At 42.0% G+C, this 15352-nt stretch overlaps 1 protein-coding gene across 1 annotated transcript in view; it reads left to right on the forward strand.

Annotated features, from left to right (window-relative positions):
* Nucleotides 1-15352, forward strand: part of dhrs7cb (dehydrogenase/reductase (SDR family) member 7Cb) — a 48951-nt gene that overhangs the window by 17709 nt on the left and 15890 nt on the right. The window contains exons 3-6 of the mRNA XM_072242326.1: nucleotides 8818-8930; nucleotides 10516-10726; nucleotides 11596-11688; nucleotides 12148-12303. Of these exons, the coding sequence (XP_072098427.1) occupies nucleotides 8818-8930; nucleotides 10516-10726; nucleotides 11596-11688; nucleotides 12148-12303 (573 nt within the window). The remainder of the gene's footprint in view (nucleotides 1-8817; nucleotides 8931-10515; nucleotides 10727-11595; nucleotides 11689-12147; nucleotides 12304-15352) is intronic.

A 15352-nucleotide genomic window follows, 5' to 3' on the forward strand; every position in this document is an offset into this window, starting at 1 on the left:
GAGAGTGCAGAGTTTGGATGTTCCCGTCAGGATTAAAGGCAAATTGAATAGGAATAAGGAACCTTGGTTCTCAAGGGATATTGCAACTCTGATAAAGAAGAAGGAGTTGTATGAAATGTATAGGAAACAGGGGGTAAATCAGGTGCTTGAGGAGTATAAGAAGTGCAAGAAAATACTTAAGAAAGAACTCAGGAGGGCTAAAAGAAGACATGAGGTTGCCTTGGCAGTCAAAGTGAAGGATAATCCAAAGAGCTTTTACAAGTATATTAAGAGCAAAAGTATTGTAAGGGATAAAATTAGTCCTCTTGAAGATCAGAGTGGTCGGCTTTGTGCAGAACCAAAGGAAATAGGGGAGATCTTAAATAGGTTTTTTGCGTCTGTATTTACTAAGGAAGCTGGCATGAAATCTATGGAATTGAAGGAATCAAGTAGTGAGACCATGGAAACTGTACAGATTGAAAAGGAGGAGGTGCTTGCTGTCTTGAGGAAAATTAAAGTGGATAAATCCCCGGGACCTGACAGAGTGTTCCCTCGGACCTTGGAGGAGACTAGTGTTGAAATTGTGGGGGCCCTGGCAGAAATATTTAAAATGTCGCTGTCTACGGGTGAAGTGCCGGAGGATTGGAGAGTGGGTCATGTTGTTCCGTTGTTTAAAAAAGGATCGAAAAGTAATCCGGGAAATTACAGGCCGGTGAGTTTAACGTCAGTAGTAGGTAAGTTATTGGAGGGAGTACTAAGAGACAGAATCTACAAGTATTTCGATAGACAGGGGCTTATTAGGGAGAGTCAACATGGCTTTGTGCGTGGTAGGTCATGTTTGACCAATCTGTTGGAGTTTTTCGAGGAGGTTACCAGGAAAGTGGATGAAGGGAAGGCAGTGGATATTGTCTACATGGACTTCAGTAAGGCCTTTGACAAGGTCCCGCATGGGAGGTTAGTTAGGAAAATTCAGTCGCTAGGTATACATGGAGAGGTGGTAAATTGGATTAGGCATTGGCTCGATGGAAGAAGCCAGAGAGTGGTGGTAGAGAATTGCTTTTCTGAGTGGAGACCTGTGACTAGTGGTGTGCCACAGGGATCAGTGCTGGGTCCATTGTTATTTGTCATCTATATAGGGAGAATATAGGGAGCTAGGAAGGGAGTTGAGAAAAAGGACCGCAAAGGTAGTAATCTTGGGATTACTGCCTGTGCCACGCGACAGTGAGAGTAGGAATGCGATGAGGTGGAGGATAAATGCGTGGCTGAGGGATTGGAGCAGGGGGCAGGGATTCAAGTTTTTGGATCATTGGTACCTCTATTGGCGCAGGCGTGTCCTGTACAAAAAGGACGAGTTGCACTTGAATCCTAGGGGGACCAATATCCTGGCAGGGAGATTAGCGGGGGCTACTGAGGTGACTTTAAACTAGAATGGTTGGGGGGTGGGAATCAAATTAAAGAGGCTAGGCGTGAGGAGGTTATTTCACAACAGGGGGATGGGAACCAGTGCAGAGAGACAGAGGGGTGTAAAGTGAGGGTAGAAGTAAAAAGTACTATGGAGAAAAGTAAAAGTGGCAGGCCGACAAATCCAGGGCAAGCATTAAAAAGGGCCACTTTTCAACATAATTGTATAAGGGCTAAGAGAGTTGTAAAAGAGCGCCTGAAGGCTTTGTGTGTCAATGCAAGGAGCATTCGTAACAAGGTGGACGAATTGAAAGTGCAGATTGTTATTAATGATTATGATATAGTTGGGATCACAGAGACATGGCTCCAGGGTGACCAGGGATGGGAGCTCAACGTTCAGGGATATTCAATATTCAGGAGGGATAGACATGAAGGAAGGGGAGGTGGGGTGGCGTTGCTGGTTAAAGAAGAGATTAACGCAATAGAAAGGAAGGACATAAGCCGGGAAGATGTAGAATCGATATGGGTAGAGCTGCGTAACACTAAGGGGCAGAAGACGCTGGTGGGAGTTGTGTACAGGCCACCTAACAGTAGTAGTGAGGTCGGAGATGGTATTAAACAGGAAATTAGAAATGTGTGCAATAAAGGAACAGCAGTTATAATGGCTGACTTCAATCTACATGTAGATTGGGTGAACCAAATTGGTAATGGTGCTGAGGAAGAGGATTTCTTGGAATGTATGCGGGATGGTTTTTTGAACCAACATGTCGAGGAACCAACTAGAGAGCAGGCTATTCTGGACTGGGTTTTGAGCAATGAGGAAGGGTTAATTAGCAATCTTGTCGTGAGAGGCCCCTTGGGTAAGAGTGACCATAATATGGTGGAATTCTTCATTAAGATGGAGAGTGACATAGTTAATTCAGAAACAAAGGTTCTGAACTTAAAGAGGGGTAACTTTGAAGGTATGAGACATGAATTAGCTAAGATAGACTGGCAAATGACACTTAAAGGATTGACGGTGGATATGCAATGGCAAGCATTTAAAGGTTGCATGGATGAACTACAACAATTGTTCATCCCAGTTTGGCAAAAGAATAAATCAAGGAAGGTAGTGCACCCATGGCTGACAAAAGAAATTAGGGATAGTATCAATTCCAAAGAAGAAGCATACAAATTAGCCAGAAAAAGTGGCTCACCTGAGGACTGGGAGAAATTCAGAGTTCAGCAGAGGAGGACAAAGGGCTTAATTAGGAAGGGGAAAAAAGATTATGAGAGAAAACTGGCAGAGAACATAAAAACGGACTGTAAAAGCTTTTATAGATATGTAAAAAGGAAAAGACTGGTAAAGACAAATGTAGGTCCCCTGCAGACAGAAACAGATGAATTGATTATGGGGAGCAAGGCATGGCAGACCAATTGAATAATTACTTTGGTTCTGTCTTCACTAAGGAGGACATAAATAATCTTCCAGAAATAGTAGGGGACAGAGGGTCCAGTGAGATGGAGGAACTGAGCGAAATACATGTTAGTAGGGAAGTGGTGTTAGGTAAATTGAAGGGATTGAAGGCAGATAAATCCCCAGGGCCAGATGGTCTGCATCCCAGAGTGCTTAAGGAAGTAGCCCAAGAAATAGTGGATGCATTAGTGATAATTTTTCAAAACTCATTAGATTCTGGACTAGTTCCTGAGGATTGGAGGGTGGCTAATGTAACTCCACTTTTTAAAAAAGGAGGGAGAGAGAAACTGGGGAATTATAGACTGGTTAGCCTAACGTTGGTGGTGGGGAAACTGCTGGAGTCAGTTATCAAGGATGTGATAACAGCACATTTGGAAAGCAGTGAAATGATCGGACAAAGTCAGCATGGATTTGTGAAAGGAAAATCATGTCTGACGAATCTCATAGAATTTTTTGAGGATGTAACTAGTAGAGTGGATAGGGGAGAACCAGTGGATGTGGTATATTTGGATTTTCAGAAGGCTTTTGACAAGGTTCCACACAGGAGATTAGTGTGCAAACTTAAAGCACACGGTATTGGGGGTAAGGTATTGGTGTGGGTGGAGAGTTGGTTAGCAGACAGGAAGCAAAGAGTGGGAATAAGCGGGACCTTTTCAGAATGGCAGGCGGTGACTAGTGGGGTACCGCAAGGCTCAGTGCTGGGACCCCAGTTGTTTACAATATATATTAATGACTTGGATGAGGGAATTAAATGCAGCATCTCCAAGTTTGCGGATGACACGAAGCTGGGTGGCAGTGTTAGCTGTGAGGAGGATGCTAAGAGGATGCAGGGTGACTTGGATAGGTTGGGTGAGTGGGCAAATTCATGGCAGATGCAATTTAATGCGGATAAATGTGAAGTTATCCACTTTGGTGGCAAAAATAAGAAAACAGATTATTATCTGAATGGTGGCCGATTAGGAAAAGGGGAGGTGCAACGAGACCTGGGTGTCATTATACACCAGTCATTGAAAGTGGGCATGCAGGTACAGCAGGCGGTGAAAAAGGCGAATGGTATGCTGGCACTTATAGCGAGAGGATTCGAGTACAGGAGCAGGGAGGTACTACTGCAGTTGTACAAGGCCTTGGTGAGACCACACCTGGAGTATTGTGTGCAGTTTTGGTCCCCTAATCTGAGGAAAGACATCCTTGCCATAGAGCGAGTACAAAGAAGGTTCACCAGATTGATTCCTGGGATGGCAGGACTTTCATATGAAGAAAGACTGGATGAACTGGGCTTGTACTCGTTGGAATTTAGAAGATTGAGGGGGGATCTGATTGAAACGTATAAGATCCTAAAGGGATTGGACAGGCTAGATGCAGGAAGATTGTTCCCGATGTTGGGGAAGTCCAGAACGAGGGGCCACAGTTTGAGGATAGAGGGGAAGCCTTTTAGGACCGAGATTAGGAAAAACTTCTTCACACAGAGAGTGGTGAATCTGTGGAATTCTCTGCCACAGGAAACAGTTGAGGCCAGTTCATTGGCTATATTTAAGAGGGAGTTAGATATGGCCCTTGTGGCTACGGGGGTCAGGGGGTATGCAGGGAAGGCTGGGGTGGGGTTCTGAGTTGGATGATCAGCCATGATCATAATAAATGGCGGTGCAGGCTCGAAGGGCCGAATGGCCTACTCCTGCACCTATTTTCTATGTTTCTATGTTTCTATATCAATGATCTGGATGATAATGTGGAAAATTGGATCAGCAAGTTTGCTGATGATACAAAGATTGGAGGTGTAGTAGACAGCGAGGAAGGTTTTCAGAGCCTGCAGAGGGACTTGGACCAGCTGGAAAAATGGGCTGAAAAATGGCAGATGGAGTTTAATACTGACAAGTGTGAGTTATTGCACGTTGGAAGGACAAACCAACGTAGAACATACAGGGTTAATGGTAAGGCACTGAGGAGTGCAGTGGAACAGAGGGATCTGGGAATATGATAAGAACAGAAACTAATTATAAGAGTACATGAGAATAGAAGAGAGAATTGTTCAAAAAAAGATGTACTAAACCATTAGATTGCAAACTTCCAACAACAAAGAATTGATCAAGCTAAGGAAGCATAATTTATATGATATAGTATTAAACAATTAGTCTTCTGAACTTGATTTGGCCTGTAGAAAATCGTGCACTTCCTCAATTGAATGAAACCACTTAGGAGATCCAGATTCCAAAATGATCCTGAGGCGAGCGGGGTAATTTAGTGAAGGTTTATAGCCTTTGTTATACAACTCCGCCATGACCTTTTTATACTTAAAACATTCATTTAATACCTCAGACGAATAATCTGCGACCAGCCTTATCTTATAATCTTCAAAGTTAATCATACCTAACTGACGAGATTGGCGAATTATCGAAACCTTAGTTTGGAAGTTATGAAAAGCAATTAATACAGGTCGAGGTTTTTGTTGAGAAGAGGGTCTAAGCACTGGGGCTCGGAAACACAAAATACTCTGCAGATGCTGGGGTCAAAGCAACACTCAAAACACACTGGAGGAACTCAGCAGGTCGGGCAGCATCCGTGGAAATGATGAGTCGACGCCTGAAACATCGATTCATCGTTTCCACGGATGCTGCCCGACCTGCTGAGTTCCTCCAGCGTGTTGTGAGTATTGCTTAAACACTGGGGCTCAGTGTGCCCGGTCTATTCTTGGTGGAGTATCCAAAACATCAGAAAACAAATGAGCCAACAGATTTGCAAAAAATTCTGTAGGTCGCTTGTCTTTGACCAACTCAGGAAGACCCAAAATTCGTATATTGTTCCTTCTTGATCTATTCTCCAAAGCAACAATCTTTTGACTTAAAGATTCAATGATTTTCGATTGGTTATCTCCCAGCTTTTCCAATTCATCCGTCTTAGTATCCAGTCTGGTTAAAGCATCTTCATGTTCTTGAATCTGAGTAGTTTGTTCCTGTAAAGTTTTTTGAAAAGTCTGCAGCAGAATCTCCATTCATTTAAGCTCTGTGGTAACTTTTAAACATACATCCGAAAGTTGTTCAGACGTTTTGCTCTGAGCTTTCCAAATTAACTCCACTATAGCTTCCATAGTCACAGAAGGATCCTTTTTTTTTAGAAGTTTTAGCACGAGACATCATAATACTCTAAAAGTAAGTTTAGATTTCGATTATGAGGACACTCAGTCCTCGTTTGTTGTCATTTAGAAATGCATGCATTAAAAAATGATACAACGCTCCTCCAGAATGATATCACAAGAAAACACAGGGCAAACCAAGACTAAAACTGACAAAACCACATAATTATAACATATAGTTACAACAGTGCAAAGCAATACCGTAATTTGATAAAGAGCAGACCATGGGCACGGTAAAGAAAAGTCGCAAAGTCCCAATAGATTCATCATCTCGTGCAGGCGGCAGAAGGGAGAAACACTCCCCGCCATAAACATCCATGTGCGGCGAACTTGCCGATGCAGCACCATTGGAAGCACCCGACCGCAGCGGACTCTGAGTCCGTCTGAAAACTTCGAGCTTCCGACCAGCCTCTCCGAGCACCGTCCTCTGCCGAGTGCTTCAACTGAGCCCCAGCCGCTGAGCAACAAGCAAAGCCGAGGACTTGGGGCCTTCCCCTCCGGAGATTCTGGACCACACAGTAGCAGCAGCAGCGGAGCGGGCATTTCAGAAGTTTCACCAGATGTTCCTCCATGCTCTCACGTCCATCTCCATCAAATCAGGATTGTGCACGACACCCTACTTGACAAATAACAGACATCACCAGCGGAGTGGCCACTGCGAGCTGCGTCATGCTGCCATCTTCTCCTCCCTTTTTGAAGCAGATTGGATTCAGTAATTTAAAAATAAACGGTGCCATTCGAGAAACACATCTACTCCATGCAATGCCAGTAGGAGGAGTCTGTGAAAGCGATTCAAGAAACTAAAAGACTCATAACTTCAGAAGGGTTGCTCGCGCACTTTGACTCCTCCTTACCAATCTGACTAGCTTGTGATGCCTCGCCCCATGGGATAGAAGCTGTGTTATCGCACAAGTTTCCAGATGGCTCAGAAAGACCAATAGCCTTTGCCTCAAGAATGCTTACTTCAGCTGAACGCAACTACGCACAGATTGACAGAGAGGCCCTAAGCCTCGTGTGGGGAGTCAAGAAGTTCAGTCACTATCTGTATGGTCAAAAGTTTACCCTGTTGACTGACCATCAGCCTCTCGTGTCAATATTCAACCCAAGGAAAGACGTTCCAGTGATGACAGCACAAAGGCTACAGCGATGGTCCCTTTTCTTAGGAGGTCACAGGTATGATACTGAACACAAGGGGACCAAGCAACATAGCAACGCAGATGGTTTGTCATGTTTACCACTGCTGACTTCAGAGATAACTACACAAATGGATTCAGTAGAAGTCTTTCAAACAACAATAGTTGAACCAGTGACAAACAGCCTCATTGAAAGGGAAACACGCAATGACCCGATGTTGTCAAAAGTATACGACATCACGGTAAAGGGATGGCCAGTGCGGGGTAACACACTGTTTCCAGCCTTCTCAGTGAGGAAGGAGCAGTTGTCAGTGTGTTGGGGAACACTAATGTGTGGCTCACGAGTTGTGATTCCTCCCAAGCTACGCACCAGAGTGCTGGAGGAACTGCACGAGGGGCACCCGGGTACCGTGAAAATGAAGAGTCTGCACAGAAAATGGACGACAATTTGTCTCTGAAGAATTCCAAAGTTTTGTGAAGAACAATGGGATCAAGCACTTTACATCTGCCCCGACCATCCATCCACAAATTACTTGGCCGAAGGATTTGTGCAAACATTCAAGAAAGCCATCAAGGCAACGGAGAGTGAAAATCGACCACTGCAATACAAGATAGACAACTTCCTCCTTGCCTATCGTAATGCAGTACACGCAACCACTAATCAGACTCCAGCAATGATGTTTCTGAACAGAAACCTGAGTTCCCGCATGGATCTTCTCAAGCCAGACGTACAGCGTGATGTGGAGAACAGGCAGTTCAAACACTTGAATACTAAGTCAACACGGAGCTTCAATGTGGGACAGTCAGTTCTTGCACATGATTACCAGACTGAAAAGTGGCAGCTGGGTACAATTTCCGCCATAGATGGACCACTGATGAATAGAGTACAGGCGGGAGAGAACGTATGGAGACGTCATGTGGACCAAATCCTGGATGCTCAGGTGAAAATCACAACAACACCTTGCCCGGATTCCCCTGACATAGAAGCAACCACATCAGCCTCATCTACAGATAAGCCTGTCATCAGTGTGGAGGATCCAACTGATGTACTTGTGGAGACTCATTCCCCAAAGCAAACGTTTCAGGACAGATGTTACCCAGAGAGGCAGAGAAGGCCGCTCCAGAGACTTGAGCTTTGACTGGGTCCTAGACCAAGAGTAGAAAAAAGGCTTGTTATAAGTTAATATTATTATGTTACTTTGTTATAATTTGATATTATTAAGTTACTAAGTAAACAAATGGTAGGCATTTGTATGTTAAGGGTAAACATATTTGTTTAGCATAGTGCCCCAGTTAAAAAAAACAGTGATACACTATTAAAATAAAAGGGGAGGAGTGTACCGTATAGCCTACAGTATAGTAAGGGACTACTTTATGTTTTAGTAACATGTCGTTGTATGCACTATTAGGCGTAAATTGATCAGTACATGTGTGTCGAGTTTGGATTCTGCCAGTAAAGAATCATGGAACTTAACGCCCGTCTCCAGCATTTTTATTAATAGCATTGTTGTGTAACCAGGCCACACACACACAACGGTTTTGATGTGCGTATGACAAATCCTATGACAAATGCTAATCCTTTTTTATTTGTTTCAGATCAAAGATCTTTCTTCAAAACTGCAACAGTTGGCAATCGATAATTACATTTGATTAAAATATACCCACTGGAGTTTATGTCCATTTTCATTAAGTATTGTTCTTGTTCATTTAATAATTAACAGAATGTTCCAGAGTTTTTCACAGTGGGGGAGGACGCGTGGTCCTTTGTGGCAATGATTGGGATAAGCTAGAAGCCCTGCAAGAGGCTCTGCTTGCTGTTGCAGACCCTAGCCAGGTGAGTATTGTTTATGCACAGTATGTCTCCCTGACAATTTCCGTACCAATTTCAGACAGGCCCACCTTGAAATTGAAAATGAACAATAGTTTTCTTACATATTATTATCACTTCTCATTTCACTTCTCATTATCAAGCATTTTAAGTGTGATGTTGCTAACCTGTTTAACATTCTGACTGTGACTGATTAGTTGTTGAAAAATATAAATATGAAAAAGTAAAGGAAACTGGATTTTATTTAGATACAATCATGAAGCATTGTCAATTCAGACTAATTTAAAAATGAATTGTAACCAGGTGAAGGACAAAACTGATATACAGGACACTATCTCAAATGAAAATAAGAGGAACAAAATTAGTGTAATCAAGGAAAATGCGGTATATGGAGCCAGTTGCTTGCCAGATAAAACTTTGAGGAAAGTGATGTTCTCATAACAAATGTGTATCATATCTCTATGTGCTCCTTGTACACAGGTGAAAAAAAAACTAAACTAAAGAAATATCTTGAGATTGGTTGAGAAGGTTCACCAGATTGATTCCTGGGATGGCAGGACTTTCATATGATGAAAGACTGGATGAACTGGGCTTGTACTCGTTGGAATTTAGAAGATTGAGGGGGGATCTTATTGAAACGTATAAAATCCTAAAGGGATTGGACAGGCTAGATGCAGGAAGATTGTTCCCGATGTTGGGGAAGTCCAGAACGAGGGGTCACAGTTTGAGGATAAAGGGGAAGCCTTTAAAGGGGGACCGAGATTAGGAAAAACTTCTTCACACAGAGAGTGGTGAATCTGTGGAATTCTCTGCCACAGGAAACATTTGAGGCCAGTTCATTGGCTATATTTAAGAGGGAGTTAGATATGGCCCTTGTGGCTAAAGGGATCGGGGGTATGGAGAGAAGGCAGGTACAGGGTTCTGAGTTGGATGATCAGCCATGATCATACTGAATGGCAGTGCAGGCTCGAAGGGCCAAATGGCCTACTCCTGCACCTATTTTCTGTGTTTCTATGTTTCTATTGCCACCACTTATTACTTACTTGAATAACACCGAGTGGGTGCTAATGATTCCATTCTTCTGGAATCTGTGCAGTCTGTGGCAGCAGTAATCCCACAGTGACATGAAGTAGTAATTTATAAGATTTTGACCAACAGTCATGGAAAAAAATGAAAAATTGCACTAACTGAGAAGAACTTGATGCTGATGGAGTTCACATGCATTTGTTCTGTTATACATAAGTTAGTAATAGTGACAGATTCCCTGATCAGCATCTCTACCTGACTGCAAATGAGGTTGGAGGAGAAAAAGATTGTTTGAAAAAAAGTCAATAGATATATTTTTACTAAATATAACCTGTGTAACATATCAATTAGCTGCAAAATCTTGTTCTTTGTGAAAAGATTCCAATACAGATGGCCTATGCCTGCTACTTCTTATGTTCTTATGTGGAATGGAAGTCAGTTTAAATGGTTTGTATTTTATGGTTTTTAAAATTTAATACATTTCTACCTGTTTGAAGAAAGGCTTTGTAGGAATCTTCAATACAACAGCAATATATGAAGAAGTAATTGGTGACCTTTTTCATAGACATTCAGTCCGAAGATAGTACTTTTGGATCTCAGTGAAACAGAGAGCATTCCGGAGAAAGCCAAGGAAATCCTTGAATCCTTTGGGTGTGTGGATGTGCTTATTAACAACAGCAGTCTGAAAGTTAAAGGAGCTGCCCTCAATGTCCCTTTCGAAATGGACAAGAAGATAATGGATGCTAATTATTTTGGACCCATTTCTCTAACTAAAGGTAGACTGTAGTCTTAACCTCGCAGCTAGTAAGATAATACAAGTCAGATTTTCTTACGTGATGGAAAGAATACCTAATTGTTGGTATCCATAATGTTTAAATTCCTTAAGCGACCTAATGTAAATGGCTTGTAATGGAAATGAAATGTGAACATTTGGAATCATGAGTCATTTATAGAACTCTGGAGCAGATAATCACATGAACCAGGTAGAATGAAGGCAGAGAGAAAACCAGAAACCAAGCAACTTCAATCAGGAAGCTGTTAGTCAACCCCTGGGGATGGATATAGTTATTCAGAGAAACTTGTTGGAACTAGGTCTAGTTCGTCTAGGAACTGGAAGCCCTGGAATACAATGTGCATTTATCAAAATGCCAAATGCATTAAAAGTGAAGTTCCCAAACCCTGGAAGAGTTTGGCAGTGAAAAATATTAGAAATATGGTTTAAATTCAGAAAGTGGCAATCAATGTTGTATTCATGGCTAAAAACTGTTGAAGAAATATAATGTCGATCAAATATCAGATTGATCCTATAGGACATAGAAAACATAAAATTAATTACTCTGATCAATACTTTTAGAATGAAGTGACAGTTGGTCACGGAGTAACACAGAGACTAGAAGAAAATATTTGTAGTAGGATCGGGCTACACAACCTCTCAATAGAATAAGGAGATCTATGAGATAACATCAAATAATTCAGTGATGGTACAGTCCTGAAGGAACAATACTTGAAAGGAGTCACAACCAACTTGTTTAATTCAAAGTCTAAAATTTTATTTGTGGATAATGTCATGAGAGCTGAATGAATTTACAATAATTTCAACTTAGAATTTTACAGTCAGGTGAACAGCAGTTCTTCCTCTTCACAGAGCTTCTTCCATCGATGATTGCGAGACATAATGGTCAAATTGTGCTGATCAACAGTATCCAAGGAAAATTAGGACTTCCATTCCGTGCAGCATGTAAGACTTGCAGTGAATTTGATCTGCATGCCTGTTACTACAATAAAGACAGGACATCGGTGCATGCAGATATCACATGCCAGACATCACACTAACTACATGCAAAGCAAATTTAAAATGGTGCATGCTTCTGACCTGTGGCTGTGACCCTAAGCTAGAAACACATTCATTCTTTATCTTGCTGCTCAAACAGGATTGTGCAAATTTGCTGACAGTGGAAAATTGAATGATTGAATAACCTGATGCTTGTACTTTACATAACTTTGACATAGCAACCTTAAGTGGAGACACTGGCATTTTAATAGAATAACTCAGTATTCCAACCTTTCATAGCATTTCAACCAAGTTAATGTGATAAAAATAATGAACAATCAAAATTATGAGATACATACAGAAAATTAATGCTAAAACCTGACTGTGATTTAGATTGTTTTGATGATGTTCTATCTCGCTTTCAAGATGCTGCATCTAAACATGCACTACAAGCCTTTTTTGATTGCCTACGGGCTGAAGTTTCAGAATATGGCATTACTGTGAGCACCATGAGCCCAACGTTCATTCGTTCTTATCACCAAATGCCAGAAACAGGGAACTGGGAGGCATCCATTTGGAAATGTAAGAATCATCATAATTATTCACTGCTGAAAAAGGGGGAGAAAGGGGGAAAATGCATCTGTCTGCATGACTTTTCTTCAATTGAAATGTATCCTGTATCCACAGGCATGACTGAGTCTGAGATTCCTGATGGTTCAAGCCAATTTATTTTAGGAATTCTATTTTTGCAGAGTGATACAGATAAACTAGAATTAAAATTTCATTTTTAAACTGCAAATTTCATTTTCAGAATCAGAATCAGGTTTATTATCACTATCATATGTCATGAAATGAGTTGTTTTGTGGCAGAAGTACAGTGCAAGAAATTAAAAATGATTATAAATTACCATAATAAGCAAACAAATAAATAAATAGTGCAAATGAGTTATACCTAGGTAGTGTTATGGGTTCATCGACAGTTCAATCATCTAATGGCAGAAGGGAAGAAGCAGTTCCAAAAACGTTCAGTGTGGGTCTTCTGGGTACTGAACCTCCTTCCTGATGGTAGTAAGGAGAAGAGAGAATGTCCTGGATGATGAGAGTACTTAAAGAAGGGATTTGGGTCCTTAATGATGGTATTTCAAGGAATAAGACATTTCACAAATGCAAACTTTCACTGATACTAGAATGTGTAAGCAAAGAAAGTGCGGAGATACCTAAAAGATCAAGCAGCAACTGCAGTGAGGGAAACAGGTATCGTATTGGATCAATGGCCTCTTACTAGACCTGGGAATAGAGGTGACAAAGGTCTTAAAATGCAGAAAAAGTGGGAAGTGAAGGAGGAACCAAAGGGAAGTTTGCTGATTGGATTAGTGCTGCCAACATTTCTACATAATAGTTTCATTTCTAGGAGGAAACTTAGCTGTCTCCTGTGACTTTGATATGGCGTATCGAATTTCTCTAAAACCAAAGAGGCTACGTGAAGTAATGAGTAATTTCTGACCAGACCCAATAGCTTTAAAGAAATGATTGTGTTGCCTTCATACAATACACTACAAACCTAGTTGCTTTATGCTCTGCCATGTAGCCACACCGCAGACAGAAGGCTGGACAGGGCTTCCTTTGTTGTTATTATTTATTAATAGAAACATAGAAACATGGAAAACCTACAACACAATACAGGCCCTTCAGCCCACAAAGCTGTGCCGAACATGTCCTTACCTTAGAAATTACCTAGGGTTACCCATAACACTCTATTTTTCTGAGCTCCATGTTCCTGTCCAGGGGTCTCTTAAAAGACCCTATTGTATTCGCCTCCACCACTGTCGCCGGCAGCCCATTCCACGCACTCACTACTCTCTGCATAAAAAACTTACTCCTGACATCTCCTCTGTACCTGCTTCCAAGCAACTTAAAACTGTGCCCTCTCGTGCTAGCCGTTTCAGCCCTGGGAAAAAGCCTCTGACTATCCACACGATCAATGCCTCTCATCATCTTATACACCTCAATCAGGTCACAATCTCATTCTCCGTCGCTCCAAGGAGAAAAGGCCAAGTTCACTCAACCTATTCTCATAAGACATGCTCCCCAATCCAGGCAACATCCTTGTAAATCTCCTCTGCACCCTTTCTATGGTTTCCACATCCTTCCTATAGTGAGGAAATCAGAACTGAGCACAATACTCCAAATGGGGTCTGACCAGGGTCCTATATAGCTGCAACATTACCTCTTGGCTCCGAAACTCAGTCTCATGATTGATGAAGGCCAATGCACCGTACGCCTTCTTAACCACAGAGTCAACCTGCACAGCAGCTTTGAGTGTCCTATGGACTTGGACCCCAAGATCCCTCTGATCCTCCACATTGCCAAGAGTCTTACCATTAGTACTATATTCCGCCATCATATTTGACCTACCAAAATGAACCACCTCACACTTATCTGGGTCGAACTCCATCTGCCACTTCTCAGCCCAGTTTTGCATTCTATCAATGTCCCGCTGTAACCTCTGACAACCCTCCACACTATCCACAACACCCTCAACCTTTGTATCATCAGCAAGTTTACTAACCCAACCCTTCACTTCTTCATCCAGGTCATTTATGAAAATCACAAAGAGTAGGGGTCCCAGAACAGATCCCTGAGGCACACCACTGATCACCGACCTCCATGCAGAATATGACCCATCTATAATCACTCTTTGCCTTCTGTGGGCAAGCCAGTTCTGGATCCACAAAGCAATGTCCCCTTGGATACCATGCCTCCTTACTTTCTCAATAAACCTTGCAATAAGCCTTTTCAAATGCCTTGCTGAAATCCATATACACTACATCTACTGCTCTACCTTCATCAATGTGTTTAGTCACATCCTCAAAAAGTTCAATCAGGCTGGTAAGGCACAACCTGCCTTTGACAAAGCCATGCTGACTATTCCTAATCATATTATGCCTCTCCAAATACTCATAAATCCTGCCTCTCAGGATCTTCTCCATCAACTTACCAGCTACTGAAGTAAGACTCCCTAGTTTATAGTTTCATGGGCTATCTCTACTCCGTTTCTTGAATAATGGAACAACATCTGCAACCCTCCAATCCTCCAGAACTTCTCCCGTCCCCATTGATGATGCAAAGATCATCTCAAGAGGCTCAGCAATCTCCTCCCTTGCCTCCCACAGTAGCCTGGGGTACATCTCATTCGGTCCTGGTGACTTATCCAGCTTGATGCTTTTCAAAAGCTCCAGTACATCCTCTTTCTTAATATCTACATGCTCAAGTTTTTCAGTCTGCTGTAAGTGATTCCCACAATCGCCAAGATCCTTTTCCGTAGTGAATACTGAAGCAAAGTATTCATTAAGTACCTCTGCCATCTCCTCTGTTTCCATACTCACTTTTCCACTGTCACACTTGATTGGTCCTATTCTCCTATGTCTTCTTCTCTTGCTCTTCACATACTTGTAGAATGCCTTGGGGTTTTCATTAATCCTATCTGCCAAGGCCTTCTTATGGCCCTTCTGGCTCTCCAATTTCTTTCTTAAGCTCCTTCCTGCTAGCCTTACAATCTTCTGGATCTCTATCATTATCTAGTTTTTGAACCTTTTGTAAGCTCTTCTTTTCTTCTTGACTGGACTTACAA

Source organism: Mobula birostris, chromosome 24 (genome assembly GCF_030028105.1).
Source record: "Mobula birostris isolate sMobBir1 chromosome 24, sMobBir1.hap1, whole genome shotgun sequence".
NCBI classification, from domain to species: domain Eukaryota; kingdom Metazoa; phylum Chordata; class Chondrichthyes; order Myliobatiformes; family Myliobatidae; genus Mobula; species Mobula birostris.